This window comes from Amphiura filiformis, chromosome 15 (assembly GCF_039555335.1).
Source record: "Amphiura filiformis chromosome 15, Afil_fr2py, whole genome shotgun sequence".
NCBI lineage: Eukaryota > Metazoa > Echinodermata > Ophiuroidea > Amphilepidida > Amphiuridae > Amphiura > Amphiura filiformis.
The window spans coordinates 34,779,450-34,797,338 of NC_092642.1; the positions used below are offsets into that span (position 1 = coordinate 34,779,450).

Consider the following 17,889-nt stretch of genomic DNA (forward strand, 5'->3'; position numbering starts at 1 on the left):
CAAGCACAGTGGCGTAGCTAGGGGTTGTGGCGACCGGGGTAAGATTACCGTGAAAATAGCAACATTCGAATAAATTCCTTTTGTGTATAGGCCAGTTTAAGGAAACTTAGAATTGTGAATTTAAAAACAAGGGAAGTTCAAAATTGGCAAAGTGCACAAAATTAATCGTGCAAATATTTCCATTTTTACAGTGCCCAGTGCACCACCATTTGCTTCTAAACTTTGTGGTATTATGAGACAACTTAAGATCTTCACAAAAAATTACCCTTCCTTTTCTTTAAGCATAGAGGAAATTTTCCATGATTGTCAATTGAAAATGTCAATCAAGGAAAACACAAAGTAGTCCTGACAATTCCACTCATAATCATATTGCAAATCAAGTATGATTCATTTAAACATATTTGAAGAGAAGCAGAGAACACTTCCCCTTCCTGTCCCCCTCCCCTTCCCCACTCCCCTACTGTCAAATTGAGCACTTGAATCACAAGTGCTTCCATCATCATTACAGAGGAGACGTACAATAAGTATACATCAGCAAGAATCTACAATACGTTTACATAAGCGAGTATATTTTTCTTTGCTTCAAAATCAACGAGCAGAAATGTCTTTCATATTTTGTCGATGGCAAGCATATCTATAACCTGTTCAATTACTTTTCTGGGTCAACAGGCATGCTTCTAAACATCTAAATTGATGGGAAACGTGATTCTAGCACATTGTCATCCAGCAATCAATAACTCCATAATATCATCGAGCAAATGCATCAAAGTCATAACTATAATACTAGACTTGCTCTTTGGTATTTAGTTTCGAGTGAAAAGGGTAACTTTTTATGGGTAGCTGCTGTTAAGATGATTGCTGTGGGACTAGGTTATCCACAGAAACTTGGTAAAACACTGAGCAAAGAGGATTTAAATTCTTAAATCTAAAAATTTGACCGGGATCTGGAAACCAATATTTGCAAATATGCTCTAAGGTAAAACTGATGGAATAAAGTCTTAATGGATTATTCCAGTTGAAATCCATCCACCCCCTAAGGAAGACATGACCTTAAGCTTCCACACAGGGAATATGAATTTCAAATGAAATCCATGCACACCTTCTATAGATGGAAGACATGACCTTAATATTCCACACAGGGAGTGTGAATTTTATATGGGGTTACCTAAATGGGTGACTCCATTTGAAATCTACACCCCTGTGTGTGAGATTAAGGTTATTTCTTCCATAAGGGGTGTATGAATTTCAACTTCTATAGATGGAAGACATGACCTTAATCTTCCACACAGGGAGTGTGAATTTCAAATGGCGTTACCTGAATGGGCGACTTTATCTGAAATCTACACCCCCTGTGTGTGAGATTAAGGTCATGTCTTCCATAGGGGGTGTATGGATTTCAACTGGAACAGCCCAATCAAGACAAGGTGAATTACTGGAAAAAATGAGATTATCGATAGCTACAAAATGAGGAGCAAGCTCTTTTTGTTTTCTATGTGAATTTCAAATGGGGATACCTGAATGGGTGACTCCATTTGAAATCTACACTCCCTGTGTGGGAGATTAAGGTTATGTCTTCCATAGGGGGTGTATGGATTTCAAATGGAACAGCACATACATTATTTCAAAGAGGCCATGACTTACTTTTCCTGTAAGTTGGGCTATTCCAGTTGAAACCCATACACCCCTATAATGGAAGACATGACCTTAATCGGCCATTCAGGGAATGTAGATATCACATGGAGTCATTCATTCAGGTAAACCCATTTGAAATCCACACCCCCTGTGTGGGAAATTAAGGTCATGTCTTCCATAGGGGGTGTATGGATTTCAAATAGAATAACCCACACATTATTTCAAAGAGGCCATGACTTACTTTTCCTGCCGTCTGGCTCCAAGACACATTTTCTCATAATGTAACCTTTGATGTAGACGGGTGCGTTGGGGTCGTTCTGCACCTGTGAGAATAAGAGAAAACCAACAGAGATAAAAATGCGGTTAGTCAAGTCAGCAGATGTATGCATTAATTAAATCACTAGTCGTATACTAGTAACATAGATATATATGTGTGATGCAATCGAGTGAAATGAGTCGTTTGTGTCAGAAACCAACAGGGATAAAATGCTGGGTTAGTAAAGTCAGCAGATAGATGTATGGAGTAATTAAATCAATTGGAGGATTCTGAATGTCATTTTGCATGCTCCACGATCGTAATCCCACTTAAATGGATGTGTGGTATGTAAGCAAAACGTTTTTATATATCGCTTTAAATTAAAGGTCTGTGACCCTATCGACATCCTCATCCCCCATTTTTATTCATCAAAACTGAGATTTTGGTATCAAAAACAAGCTCACATTCCCCTAGTTTATTAGTAATTTGAGCGAATATTTAAATGACATGGTCTCAATTCAGATAATTTTATGACCCCCTACTTTAAATTTTAAAAATATGATCCCGTCTTTTTGTATAAACAAATTATGACCTCCCCGCTCCACATATTTTGTCATGGTCCTCCTTTCAAAGACAATGACAGCCCCCAGGTCTTAAAAACATCTCCCACATTCTTATCTGTGAGATATGACCCAATCAATTTCTTTTGTCCCATTATTGTCTTCGTGTAACATGAACATGGTCATATGACGATAATATGTATGCCTGTCACAATGGACTCTTCCTTTTGAAATCAATACACCCCTATGACAGATATGACTCTAATCTATCAAACAGGGGGTGTAGACTTCAAATGGAGTCGCCTATTCAGCTATCTCAATTTGAAATACACACTCCCTGTGTTCAGGTCTTACATAGGGGGTGTGGATTTAAAATGGAACAGCCCCATACCTGTGAGGCAAACCACAAATTATTCCAGTTTCAAACCCCAAACGTAATATTGCCTCATAAAATTCTCCGTAAATTATACCCGCAAATATGTTCCATGAATGTTGTCTATTTCAAAGCTAGAAATACAGTAGTGAAATAATGACTTGCAAAAATTTAAAAGAGGTTAATTTAATTCCATATGAAATTTCTTGGTGTATGGATATTTTAAATTCTTAAAATGGCTGTGTCAGATATGTCTTCAGAATATCAGATGAAAAAAACATTGTATTTTGATAGATTTGGTACTCACATATAGCCTACTAAGCAGTATGTCACAGACAAACATTCATTACGTTACAGGCATTAAAAGAAATATCAGCTCCCCACAAAGAATGGGCTGTTCCAGTTAAAAAGAGTTTGGAAATATCTTCCACAGGGGGTATGTTTTTCAAATGTAATTGGTCAGGGTTGCTAATTTTGAAACTCATCCTTCCTCTGTATTATGATTTTACTTATATCTTCCACAACTGGAGAAAGTATTCCAAATGGAAGTTACCCTGTGAATTGCCTATTCTGTTCGAAACCCGTTGTGGAAGACATTAGCTAAATCTTCCAAAGTGGTAGTGTAGATTTTAAAGAAAGAGCCCAATGGAGCGATTTAAATATTATACAGATACATGTATATAGAAAACTAACATACCGGTACAATATACAAGTGGAAATTGTAAAATAACTAAGACATAACAAATTATATATGGCAAGAATTTTACAGGATTGAGTGTGTTTTGAATTCCATTTGAACAGTTGGAGTGTACTGGCTTCCCAGTCTCGAGGAAGTGAATTCCATGGCTGGGGTGCAATGGCCTGAAAACCATCATCAGAACATGTTTTGGTATCAGTTGATGAAGACATGTTTTGTCCATTGAAGAATGGGTGGCATACAGAGTGGCCTGAAGTGACTTTACAGGAAAAGCCTGAAAAAGCGATCAAATTTGGGCTATATAAATGGGCTGAAAATATATAGAAGTGCAGAAATTTTGAGTAACAAAAAGTAGGAAATCAGGCAATTGACTGAAAACTGGCATCCCTGAGAGATGGGTTTAAATAAAGAAATTAATTCTTATCAAAGAGATTATACCCAAAGAGTACCAAGTCAAAATTGCCTGTGTGTATGATAAACCTGCCATTTTGGTTTGTCGCCCATCGAGGACAAAAAAATGTACCTGCGCCGTTTAAAGGAAGAACCCAAAATAAAACAATAATTTGCAGTATGGCACGTTATACACTGAACTCAAACAACACCACACTTTGTATCAAAGTTTGCCAGGCCAGTAGCAAAATTTCCCTTTGATTGGGTTACACCCCCTAACCCTAACCGCCTAGGGGCTTTTTGGCGACGGGAATGGAAAGAAGGAAAGAATAAAGAGAGAAAAGAAGGAAAGAAGTTGTTTGCTCTGGGTGGGGTTCGAACCCGAGACCCCTCGCATGCCAAGCACTCGGTCTGCGACACCTTGCCACGGGTCTTGGGCTTCGCTGGCCAGCGAAACCATGCCTATATATCACTAAGGGCGATTGCGTCATCACACCACGTGGGATGCATGCACGAGCAGCGCATATATCAAGTAGTATTTTGTAGTATTCAGGGCTGTTAGGGTTAATAATTTGGCACTTTTACCGGATCTTACGAGAGGAAAGTATGTGAAATAGTGAAATAAAGTCAAGCTGCAAATATGTCAATCTCAATCAAAATTACTTTGAACACCAACATTATTTTTGGCCCATTATGTTTGGCTTGATTCCTATTTTTATTTTAATCACAGTGAATGAAATGCATTGTACAGCTTAGCATGAAAGAGGAAAATTCATAGGTTTAGACATTCTTATTGTACATGTAATATCCAGTAAAGTGCCAATTAAAGGTATGTGACCCAATAATAGACATTATTAGCAGTCAAGTTAGCTCAATCGATAAGGCGTTCGACTATGGTGCGAGAGATTATGGGTTCGAATCTGGCGGTGTCTAGTATACTCTCGTGGAAAAATTAAGTTAGCTTGAAATTCCCTGGACAAGGAACTTACTGCTAATATGTCTCGTTGTAACCCGTACGAAACTCAAGGAGCTGATCCTGGTTGCGAAGGTTATTTGTGGAATGTCTAGGGTATGCGCCTTGAAGCAGCAAAGTCCCTGAATTGTTGTTTAATGGTTTATGGAATGATGTGGGACCGTAGTGGTCAGCGACAACCTGTAAAGTGTGCTGAGGCTTGTGGATCAATGTCTAGGCGTTGTGCCTGTGCGTAGCGCACTGTAAATCACTGCACTTTTCTTTTCTTTTTTAGTCTAGTCTAATAGGTCTAAATGCAAAGGCTTGCTGGAGGGAAATTTTGTCATGAAATTGACATCATATTTTGATGTTCTATGATTAGATTCAACATCACCAAGATTGTCAGCAGCAAGGACTATCCCTACATGTAGGCCCTACATATTTACTTTAGGAACGCATAATAGCAACTGAGTCCCTATCCAATAGACACAGTTGACAGGTATATGCATTTATTGCATTCAGACAATGAAATGTCAGTGCTATTCCGCTGGGTCATTTCAAATGGATTAGCCGCTACTCTCTTCAAGTTTAAATTCACTGACACTTCAGATTATACATGCAACTCTGATTTTCATACAATACTGAATAATTTAACATCTTTGATGCATTGTCGTGCTATGTTATATTATTTTATACATAGTACAGGCCAATCTCCTATAACCCCCTGGACACTACTGGTCATCTAACAGCATTTCTGATTGGTTGAAAACTTGAAATGCTCATTTCAATTATGACTAGGCTTTAAGGAACAGCTTCAAAAAGGAGGTTAATAGCTATCTAGGCGCCAATCCGTCAGCTTTATCGCAACGATAACAGCTGTTAATGCCTTGATATGTCTTGACATAAAAAATATAAAAAAACTATTTCTGGTCAAACTTTAATTTGCAGAGGATCTTATTAATACCCTCCTTGATTGGTTTAAAATTGGACACAATATTGATTTTAGCCAATCGGCAGGTAGTACTCATGGAGTTAAATATCCGGACCTCGTTTGGATGGATCTCTGATATATGGATGTTAGGGTGCATCAAACGCCCCTCATGTCAATGTTATTTTTTGCTTGAGTGATTAAAGTGTCAAGTTAAATAAGTGCTCCAAATTTAAATTCAAATGGAGGTCGGGAAATGGGTCCTCCGCGAGGTCAAAGTTTGAACGGTATTTGTATGTATAACGGTAGAACTACAAATGAGGCAGCTATTTAGTTTTATGCACTTTTTGACATGTAAAATAAAGGCTGCCATATTGATTCTGCATTAAACAGTGTGTTTGTAACTAAAATGTGTCACCTTGTACTTATCAAATCATAACAATCATGCTAAGATGATGTCACAGGTTAGACATGCCTTAAAATGAATAGCTGCCCCATGTATTTAAATACATAATAAATCATACATTTCTCTTATTTGCGTTAATTCACCTGTTACTATCAGAAAGTGGGCAATATAATAATCATGTTGTCATAATCTTTCAAGTCATAACTGTCACTTTCCTTTTAGAAGTTATTAGTATAGATAAATTTCAGTTGCAGCTACATGTATACAGTTGACGCTTTCGTAGATTAGGTTTGTTTTTTCTATCTTGTTCAACCACCTGCAAAACATTCTGATAATGTTTCTCACTGTGGGCTGTAGCCAAAAAATCTGCACTAAGTTTCACACCGCGTTCTGCTGCGTCATTAACCACATTGATGGCTTTGACATTGCTTAGGGAAGACAGATATGCTTGGGAGTGGGGACTCTGGCCATGTGTCTACAGCATCTGTTAAGAACTCGTCGTTAATCTATAAGATGTTCATAGTAAACCACGAATCTCTGCCTGCAAAATCAGCTATAAAGCTGTTGTCTGTGTGATGTTCTCATCAGAGAACTTTGGTTTGCCAAAGCCTGAACCATACCGATTAGTTGGTGTGACCATCACTTCATCAGGTTTATGAAGAGGACATTTCATTAGCCTTATTGTACATGTCCATGAACTTCATGAAGTTAAGCAGACTCTTGTATATATTATTCCGATGTCAATGCTGATGTTGCTGCAAGTGCCCTAAAGGCCATGAAACGACATTTGTGGTACATCTCCCAATAAATGATCCCACTGGCTCTCTTCAGTGATAAGGTGCCACCACAGGAGAAGCAAGCTCTTGCTAGTAGGCTTCTCGCAGTTAAACCTAATGAAGTGATGGTCACACCAACTAATCGGTATGGTTCAGGCTTTGGCAAGCCAAAGTTCTCTGATAAGAACATCACACAGACAACAGCTTTAGCTGATTTTGCAGGCAGAGATTCGTGGTTTACTATGAACATCTTGCAGATTAACGACGAGTGCTTAACAGATGCTGTAGACACATGGCCAGAGTCCCCAGCATATCTGTCTTCCCTAAGCAATGTCAAAGCCATTAATGTGGTTAATGACGCAGCAGAACGCGGTGTGAAACTTAGTGCAGATTTCTTGGCTACAGCCCACAGTGAGAAACATTATCAGAATGTTTTGCAGGTGGTTGAACAAGATAGAAAAAACAAACCCAATCTACGAAAGCGTCAACTGTATAGCTGCAACTGAAATTTATCTATACTAATAACTTCTAAAAGGAAAGTGACAGTTATGACTTGAAAGATTATGACAACATGATTATTATATTGTCCACTTTCTGATAGTAACAGGTGAATTAACGCAAATAAGAGAAATATATGATTTATTTTGTATTTAAATACATGGGGCAGCTATTCATTTTAAGGCATGTCTAACCTGTGACATCATCCTAGCATGATTGTTATGATTTTAAGTATAAGGTGACACATTTTAGTTACAAACACACTGTTTAATGCAGAATCAATATGGCAGCCTTTATTTTACATGTCAAAAAGTGCGTAAAACTAAATAGCTGCCTCATTTGTAGTTCTACCGTTATACATACAAATAACGCTCAAACTTTGAGCTCATGGAGGACCCATTTCCGACCTCCATTTGAATTTAAATTGGGAGCACTTATTTAACTTGATAAGTGGCACACTTTAATCACTCAAGCAAAAAATAACATTGACATGAGGGGCGTTTGATGCACCCTAATGGATGTGTGATCTTCATAGGAAAGAATGTTTCTGAAGATTTGATGCTTTATTTTCATGCCCCGACACATTGGGCTATTCCTGTTGAAATCCATACACCCCCTATGGAAGACATAATCTTTATCTCCCACACAGGGGGTGTAGATTTAAAATGGAATCACACATTCAGGTCACCCCACTCAAAATTCCCTGTGTGGAAGATTAAGGCCATGTCTTCCAAAGGGATGTATGGATTTAAAATGGCACAGCCCAGTTTGCTATGTTGTATAGAGCACTCAAATGCCACCTTACAGCGATATTATTAGTTATCCCCTGTTTGTTCATGCAATACGAAAAATATCACTGGTTTGAGGTTTGGGTGGCAATCTGCAGCTGGGATTCCGAAAAACATATCCCAAAAATATACATACTTTGACGAACAAGAGATCAAAAATAAACTAATTTTCTATTATTTCACTTCCAAAATTTCAGTAAATTTGTGAAATTCTGGAATTTTCTTTTGCAAATTTTGCTAAAAATAATGAAGAAATCTGCAGATCCCTGACCTTGCCTTTCCAATAAGTAACCTCCCTCTCCTGTGCCAACCTGCAAAAAAACTACAAAGTCGGCTGTTACTCCCACCTTAAATTTTGTTCTTAACATTTATTGACTTTCATGTTCTACCACAAAGATTTTGATATTGTGCACTATACATATTTCCTCAAGTTATTATTATTATTGTTCACATACATTCCCCATCACTCTCCTGTAGTTGAAAATTGGATTTGGTGAAACCAATTTCCCCAACATACACTCCAAGAAATAACACTATCCATGCTACATGTAACATCCCACAATGATCCCAAAAATTTGATAATTTTTTTTAAAAATCTCAAAATTTCAATTTTTAAGACTATAATTGAAATCTACATTCAGAATGCATTCAAATGAGTACAAACACACCTAGTAATGTTACGATAGTTCTTGAGCTCATACTTAAAATTTTCAGATCTGTCTTGCGATTCAGTTGACTTTTTGTATGTTGCACGGTATAGAGCCGTTAACACTGGAATCAAACGAGCCGTTGTGTAACGTGAGCCGACACCTCTCCAGGGAAGGTGACGAGAGGTTACGCCACATCTGACCCAGATCCATGAGAGTTATACGATGTATGCAGAGTATCGGTGACATACGTAAAGTGCTTACCCCCCTAGCAATATGATCTTGCTGGTTGCATAATGCCTTATGAATTATTCACCCCAATTGTTGCAAACGAGGCAACTATAATAATCGACAACCAAAAAGAAGCTGTTGTTCGCATCATTATTCATTCCGATTGTTGGATTATAATTGAAAAGCGTCAGATGTTTTTATGCGTCATTAATGTTTCACGTTTGTGGCATCAGCTCAATTTGTTGCATCTCGTTTCAGATTTCAAAGGGTTTAGAGCAACTTATAGATGAATTGATGGCTTTGAAAAGAGCTGTTCACTTAGCTGAGTGCCATCTAAATGGGATTCATGTTACTACATGTACTGGTGGTGAAAAGTACTGAATTAAAAATAAAAATTGACATATTCTCGATGAGTAATATTTTGGATAGAGATAGCACTGATTCTAATATATGCCTCAAATGAGCTTCAACTAAGCTTCAACACCCACTAAGGAAGACACAACCTTAATCTTCTACACAGGGAGTGTGAATTTCATCCTGAATGAGTGACTCCATTTGAAATCTTCACCCCCTGTGTGGTAGATTAAGGTCATGTCTCCTATAGGTGTATATATATATGGATTTCACTATTATAGCCCGATGCTGAACCCCAAAACATTCCCAAAACACCAAAAAAAATTAGGTCTTTTGGGGAAAAAAATCCATATCTTCAATATAAAAGGTCAAAATTTTCAATTGATCGTCAGCTTTTCCTCCCAGCTACATACACTTTAAGAATATATTATTAGATTTATAAAATTTACTTCGATGACTATTATATATCAAAAATTTGAAAAATATCAAATTTTAATAATTTGTCATAAAATTTGTATTATATCGTGAATTTCAAAAAATGTAAATTATTTGATATCAGAAAGACATGCTTCGTATTCAGAATGCAATTCGATACGTCTGAGGTGCTCTCATGTCCCACAAAAAATACTGTCGAAACGCCATAAACGCTCATTCTAGATCCCTTAACCCAAAGTTCTGAACAATATCATTAACATCATCATCATTAAACTATGCATCAAATAGTTACATAAGCAATCTCTTCCCTTGACTCATGCCAAAATCTGTTCAATCAACAACACATCAAGTCAATATAATGTCTACCTATGATGAAGCACGACAACAAAGCGATACAAGCTAAACAATTTTCCACTCGATATTCCGAGACATTTACAATAAAGCACTTAACAGCTACTTCAACAATAGTACCATTTTACTCCTTTTACTGCTAAACATGCAGAATTGATCATTTTAAAATGATGAGCAAATGTTAATGCCCTCTATGGGACACAGACATACACCGGCAGACTAAAAAATCCTATATTGTTCCTCAGGAACAAAAATCAAGGTTTATATCAAGCACTACTGAGTTGACATGCTTGTGCTCAAATAATCATACACTTTTCAATTATATTTCATGAATATGTATACAGATGAATATGTTACAGATATATAAAAAAATGTTTGTGTTCATGCAGAAACGCTTATTCATGTTAAAATTCATGTTAGTTCTGTTTAGCAGTCTAAATCATACACTTGAGATGATTTAAATTTATGTGATTTAGTGTGCTATTTTTTCTTTAAAAAATGTGCCCTTTTGGCAAAATACATGGTAATTCTCTTGCCAAAAAACTTGTTTTCACTTCATCAAAATCTCGACATACCATGTCAGATTTAGAATTCTCTGAGATTCAGTGGTGGCGGACTTTTTATCAGGGATGGGGGGGGGCAACAAAATTGCCCTGTTTCATACTATTTTTTATTGAAAGTTGATACACATTGGGTTTATTACATGCGGGCAAAAAATATGCAATTTTACACTATTTCATACCAAAATCAAGGTGTTTACCAAATGTGTGCATATTTAAACAGTACTAAGAACAAAGAATATTTTCTTTTTCTTGTTATATTTTTTAAGTTGTCAGGAGATGGTCAACCCCGGGGGAACACCCCAGGAACTCCACTGCTGAGATTCATTAACACAACAATATATAATGTGTATCATAAACAAAGACAAATATGTCAAATTAAAACAAGCAGCCAATACCTGTGCTCTTTAGCTCTGATCTAAGACCTTATTTGTTGAAATTGCTTGAGAATTAAGGAAGGAACAAAATCAAAAGTTGCAGTTTCATGTTCTAATCAATGAAATCACAATGCTAGTTTTAATGTGCTAATTAATGGAAAGCACGGCACCAGATCTTGTTCGAGAATGCTTTGTGTACAAATCAATAGGGCATGCAATAGTATACAAATATATACTGCCATGAGAGGTTCTGGTTAAAACTATGGGCCCGAGGTGAGATCAATAGTATTAATTGATCTCAACGAGGGACCATAGTTTTAACCAGAACTTTCGAATAAAGGCAGTATATATTTATTTATATACTTCATTAATATATTCTTTGTTCATTGATTGGTTAAAAGAAAATTATTTGAGAAAATTATTTCTCCAGCTTCTATCCTGAGTGAACAGCACGACCAATTTAAGCACAACCTATATTTTGCCCTTCAAAAAAAATCGAATAGGCTAAAATCGGGCTAACCAATTACAGCAGCGAAATCACGCTATGGCAGTTTTGGCGTGCGTGAACAGTTCCGTCGCATCGAATGCGCGCACGCGGAAGGCATGGTCAAAAGTACTATTTACGGCTTGGAGGTACTATTTACGGCTCATCCGGGACATTGAAAATACTATTTACGGCTTTAAGGTACTATATATTTACGGATAGGACTACTGATGGTAGAACTATTTTTGGTCATGTGATCCACTTTTAACCAATCAATGAACAAGAATATATTAATGAAGTATATAATATACAAATATTGACTGCTATGAGGGGCATGGTTAAAATTATAGGCCCAAGGTGATCTCAAAATCATGACTATGCCCCGAGGCGTAGCTGAGGGCATAGTCATGGTGTTGAGATCACCGCGGGCCTGTAATTTTAACTATGCCCCGAATAAAAAGCAGTCAATATTTGTTTTATATACCAAATCTTAAGATTCTTGTCATCTGTTTGGTTAATAAGCATCGATGGGAAGAGAAATTAATAGTTTCAATGCGAACGGCACACAGATTACAATCTGCGATTTCTGCGTAATTATACGGCGTGAAAACATTAACGCGTATGCGTAATATCATTTTACGCTGGGAAAAGCGCGCAGTTTGATCGTGGCCTTTTATGACCGGTCCATAGTTCATTTCCATGGACCGGTCCATATTTCATTTTGCGGGCATAGTTAATTCAATGACTGCACTTTCAACCAATCAGATGACAGGAATCTATATATATGAGGTATATAAAGCAAACTGCAACTTTTGAATGTGCATCTTCCTCAGGTTTTTGGATAATTGTGTCTTTATTTCTTGAACAACTCTAACAAATGAGGTCTTAAATCTGAGCTAAAAGATGCAGCTATTGGCTATACTGGTTCTAATTATGACATATCTGTCTTTGTTTAGGATATAAGGGGTGAACATAACTGGTTCCTAAATTGTTTTGCACACTGTACATTCCATATTGGTAATCACTGCTCTTCCAGCATAACACAATAGTACCGTAAAATGGGGTAACTTTGGGCACTTTTCAGAGTTTTTAAACCACTGCTTCCAAACAAAACCCATTACATTTCTAATGATCTCTTTTTTATGACATTAGGGTTCCATTCTACACCTTGAAGTTGAAAAAGATTTGAAAATAATTTTGTAAGAGTGCCCTAGGGGTTAAAAATAGCCTGACCAAAGTTACCCCGCATTTGGGGCAACTTTGGTCAGAGTATTACATTCCATGAAGAAAAAAAAATCAAAAAAATTGATCTTCGCTGTAAATGGGCAAGTTGTTATTTTTTGTGACATTTGACCCCTTGCAAAATTAATCAAGCACACATTTTTGCTCACAAATATCAATTTTTATTTTTTCTGAAAAAAATGTAAAAAAATGCTCATTTTTGGTCAAAAATCCCCTTTTTTTCGTAAATTTCGAGGAAATTAGACATGAGCGACTGTTATTTCTTCCAAATATATTTCTTAACAAATTGATACCAAATATGACCAAAAACAATATTGCTGTACGAAAATATGACCATTTAAAAAAATATATTTGACCGACCAAAGTTACCCCGCTGACCGAAGTTACCCCATTTTACGGTAGTGTTTGTTGATTTGAATAAACATGAGTTCATTTGAGGACTAGAGACAAATAGACTTAATGTTGTCCTTGGTCTTGTTCTATTTCTTCAATCTCTATATCAATATTTTATTGATGAAACTGACATAACATAGCTTTAACAAAACAATGGCCATATGGGAGGATGATTTTGGCTTACAGCTCACATAGCCATTAAGCCATTAAGCCCATTGAAAACTGAGTTGAAAACTGAGTCAAAGATAATTTTAAATGAGTTGTAATGCCATATTGATTATATTATTTGCAATCATGTCAGTGGCGTGTTTGGTGGTGGCTTTTTCTGAAAGATAATGTCCTGGTCTTCTGAAAATTCATGCAAAATCATTTTTAGCATATTTCAGCCCTCCGCCCCACCGGGTATACTCCCAGGGGTATACTCCCTTTTTTTCATTTTTAATGCCTCTGATATATTTCTTAATTATCAGTTAAAGGGGCCTATTATTTCACCAAAATAAACCTTTAATTTTAACCCTATATGTTGGTGTACACAATTAACACAATACATAAAAAAGAACAATAAAAAATGAATAGAGGTCCTGGTTTCCAATATCTGCATAGCACAATGTCTATGTACATGGCAATTTCTGAACACAATGAATTACCATTTCCATTGTGTTATCCATAGCAATTATTAACTGAAACTAAGAAACAGAATGTTTCTGTTTCAAATTGTAAAATGGAAATACTTATGGCAATTGTCTGTGTATTCATACTGTAAAAACTCTAAAATTAACTAAAATTAATAACTTTTACAGTATTTTTTGACAAAAAAAATATGCAAATTCTTACCTCAACAAAAGGGTTACTGTTAAGTGTCATGGTACCATTGCCCGGTTTCTGTGGTGGCCGTTCCTCTTTGTGCTCTTCCTCCCCATCCGTTGCCCATTCCAGTGGCTTGGATTTGATGGATTGATACAAAGCTTTTAATGTCTCTTTTGGGAAGTTATCACCATCATTTGTCCCTTCTAAGTTGTTTATAAATCCATTGACAGTCATTTTTCTACCGATGTTCTGTGTAAAAGAGAGAAGCAGACGATACATGGTAAATGAGGAGTAAATCTAAGACTATGCTATTCCAGTTGAAATCCATATACCCCCTATGGAAGACACAATCTTAATCTTCTACATAGAGAGTGTGAATTTCAAATGGAGTTATCTGAATGGGTGAATCCATTTGAAATCTACACCCCCTGTGTGGGAGATTACAGTCATGTCTTCCATAGGAGATGTAGGGATTTCAACTGGAATAGCCCATTTGCTGCAGAGATAAAGCATTACTTCCATTTCACCAAAATTTAAAACTTGAGCTATTATTTCCAGCTGTATGGAATACATAAATACTATTGTGATTAGGAAAACAAAACCAATACAACAATAGATATCAACATCATCAAGGGCACATTGCAATACTGTATCATCTCTAGTTTTGTTGAAAATTACATTTTGATACCAAAATTTTCAGAAAAAAAGTAACACAAAGCATCATCATATCTTCATAACAACAAGATAAAGCGCAGTGATTTCTAGTGCACAGGCACAATGCCTCAGCACACTTTACAGGTTGTTGCTGACCACTACAGCCCCAAATCATTCCTTAAACCATTAAACAACAACTCAGCGATTTTGCAGCGTAGCAGCGCACACTCCAAACATTCCACAATTGACTTTCGCAGCTAGAATCAGCTCCCCAAATTTTGTACAGGTTACAAGACAATTAAAAATAAGTTCCTTGTCCAGGGGAATGTCAGGCTAACTCACTTTTTCCATGTAAGCGTACTAAACCACTGCCAAGGTTCGAACCCGCAACCTTTCGCACCATAGTTGAACGCCTTATCGATTGAGCTAACTTGACTGCTAACAAACCTTCTTATAAGCCAGTACAACAAGGCCTCAGCATACAGTCATTTAGTATGAGCAAATATCATCAATCGTCTTTTCTCAAAATAGCCAAAATGTAGGTGAAATGCTGTTGCAGTGAGCCCTCAAAATAATCACCATCGAAGAAGACCAAAGTAAAATAATAATTCCTCCAAGGATCTGGACAAAAACAAACCAAGTGTACAATGTATATATCACATTGGCTACATGCATAACTTCAATCCAAGTGTCAAAGTCAAACTGCTTACACTATTGACACTCCCCACACCAGACTCAGTGAAATTTGAGCTATCATTTCCTGAAAAGGGGGGAAAACATAAGTTTGGAATTATTCCGGTCTAACTAATTTTTACTAAGTCTGAGCTCATAATTCTATTTCTGTAAAAGTGGAAGTCATCTGTCCTTTTACAACACACATCAAAAGGAAATCAAGGGGCATTTAGCTTAGGAAGATTGTCAACATGGGGGGGGGGGAGCTGACAAAATGAAAATTTGATGGCGCATTCTGGGGTGCCCGAGGGGAGTTCCCCCTCTGTATCAGACAATTTTGCAAATAATACATCAAAAACACAAATTTTTCCTGGTTTTATGATGACATTTTTTCACTTCACCAGGAATTATGCGGGAGGGGTTGAAGGGTATTCGAGCCCCCACACTAAAAATAATTATTGAGGTTGCTGAGCCCCCCAGCCCCAGTCTAAAGCCTGCATTTTATAGCACAAATTGATCAACACTGATCAGATAAATACCAGAACATCCGAACCATATTAACAGCATAATTATGACACACAAGTAAGCTAACAACATCCCTTCAGGTGCAAAAAAGCCATGTAAGCATGACACAAAACATGTGTTATGGATGTCACACCGTATCACCTGTAGCCATTTTACTTACACCTGTATGCCACACTATTTTTAGACAATCCTCAAACTACAGATGTTGGCAACACAATGATGTAAAAGGCAAAGAAAAAAAGCCCTGTTCTATGGACCCGATCGACCAAGAATTTGCATTTTGGAGAATTTTTTTTTTAAATTTTGCTAAATGTATAATCAGCCATTTTGGGCCAAAATTTTTGTGAAATTTTAGGGTAATCTTAGCCTCCAGAAAACAAATAAAAATAAAACCAAAAACGCTTGACCGGCGGACCCTACTTGAAAGGTCCGTCCACCCGTAGAACAGGTTTTTTTTGGCGCCTTAGGGTCAAAAATCTAATATTGTTTTGCCCTTTATGTTGATGTTGCATCTGAATTTGAAAACAGTAAACGTAACTTTAGCGTTATTTTACAGTGCTGCTATTCCGGTCTAACCAATTTTTATTGAGTCTGAGCTCATAATTCTATTTCTGTCAAAGTGAAAACCATCTGTTCTATCACACTACACATCAAAGGGAAATCCAGGTTTATTTTGGAAGATAGACATTTCGTAGTACAAGTTGATCAACACTGGGGCTAAACTTTAATACAGGGTGTCCCAAAAAAATGTTAACACTCGGATGGCAAATAATTTTAGAAAAAACGTGAAGGCTATGGGGTATTTTAAAACTGGCCCGTCATAAAGAGGGATAATCAAGCTTTAATATTAACTTCATTCCACTTCAAACAGTGGTCTAGAACAACAAAAGCTATGCTTCAACAAAAAAGGGGTCAAAAAGCACTGTTTTCTAACAATTATTCATCATCCGAGTCACCGAGTGTAAGCTCTTTTTGGGACAACCTATATGAGACAAATACCAAAACATCGGAACCATATCAGCAGCATTAACATGACAGAATGGGACACAAGTAGGCTAACCTACACCTATATTCGACAAATACCAGAATATCGAAACCATATCAATATGCAGCATTAACACATAAGAGAGCTAACAACATCCTATCAGGGGCATAATAGCCATGTAGGCATGGCATAAAACATGTGTTATGGATGTCATGCCCATATCACCTAACGATTGTGATCATTTATTCATGTTTCTGACATGACATTACATAATTTTCAATTCTAGGCCTTTACAATACCAACAGCAATCACACTAATGCACATAAATATTTTTAGCTATTTTTAACTTAGATTTTCTTTTCTTTATCATTTTTTGAACAATTTCTCAAGGTTTTTTGAGCCATGTGGGGCAATGCCCTCTGTAACACATCTGAAAATATCAAACAAAATGACTTTGATGCAAACCATGATCAAATTATATGTTTTCCACATATATGATTTACTTACTGTATATTATTACATTTTACTAATAAAAAGGCATCAAAATGTTATAAGTACTTCCAAAACCATTTAATAATAGAAAACAATAACCTGCTGGCTCATTTTGACAGCATTTCAAAATCAATTTCACATCAATTGGGCTATTCCTGTTGAAATCCCTACACCCCTATAGAAGACATGACAGTTGGTTTCCACACAGGGAGTGTAAATTTCAAATGGGTTTATCTGAATGGGCAACTCCATCTAAAATCTACACCCCTGTGTAAGATGCTTAACTCATATCTCCCACAGGGGGTGTAAGTATTTCAACTGGAATACCCAGTAGCATCAGGCTTCCAATTAATTCATTATGTTGAAAATACTCCTCTTCAATTACCCCTTACATTTGATACTAATAAATTCTTTTATAATCATC

General features: G+C 36.7%; 1 protein-coding gene across 1 annotated transcript in view; it reads right to left on the bottom strand.

Moving 5' to 3' along the window:
• Positions 1-17,889, bottom strand: part of LOC140171560 (PH and SEC7 domain-containing protein 1-like) — a 107,856-nt gene that overhangs the window by 59,982 nt on the left and 29,985 nt on the right. Inside the window, 2 exon segments of the mRNA XM_072194833.1 lie at positions 1,874-1,955; positions 14,165-14,386. Coding sequence (XP_072050934.1) covers positions 1,874-1,955; positions 14,165-14,386 — 304 coding nt within the window.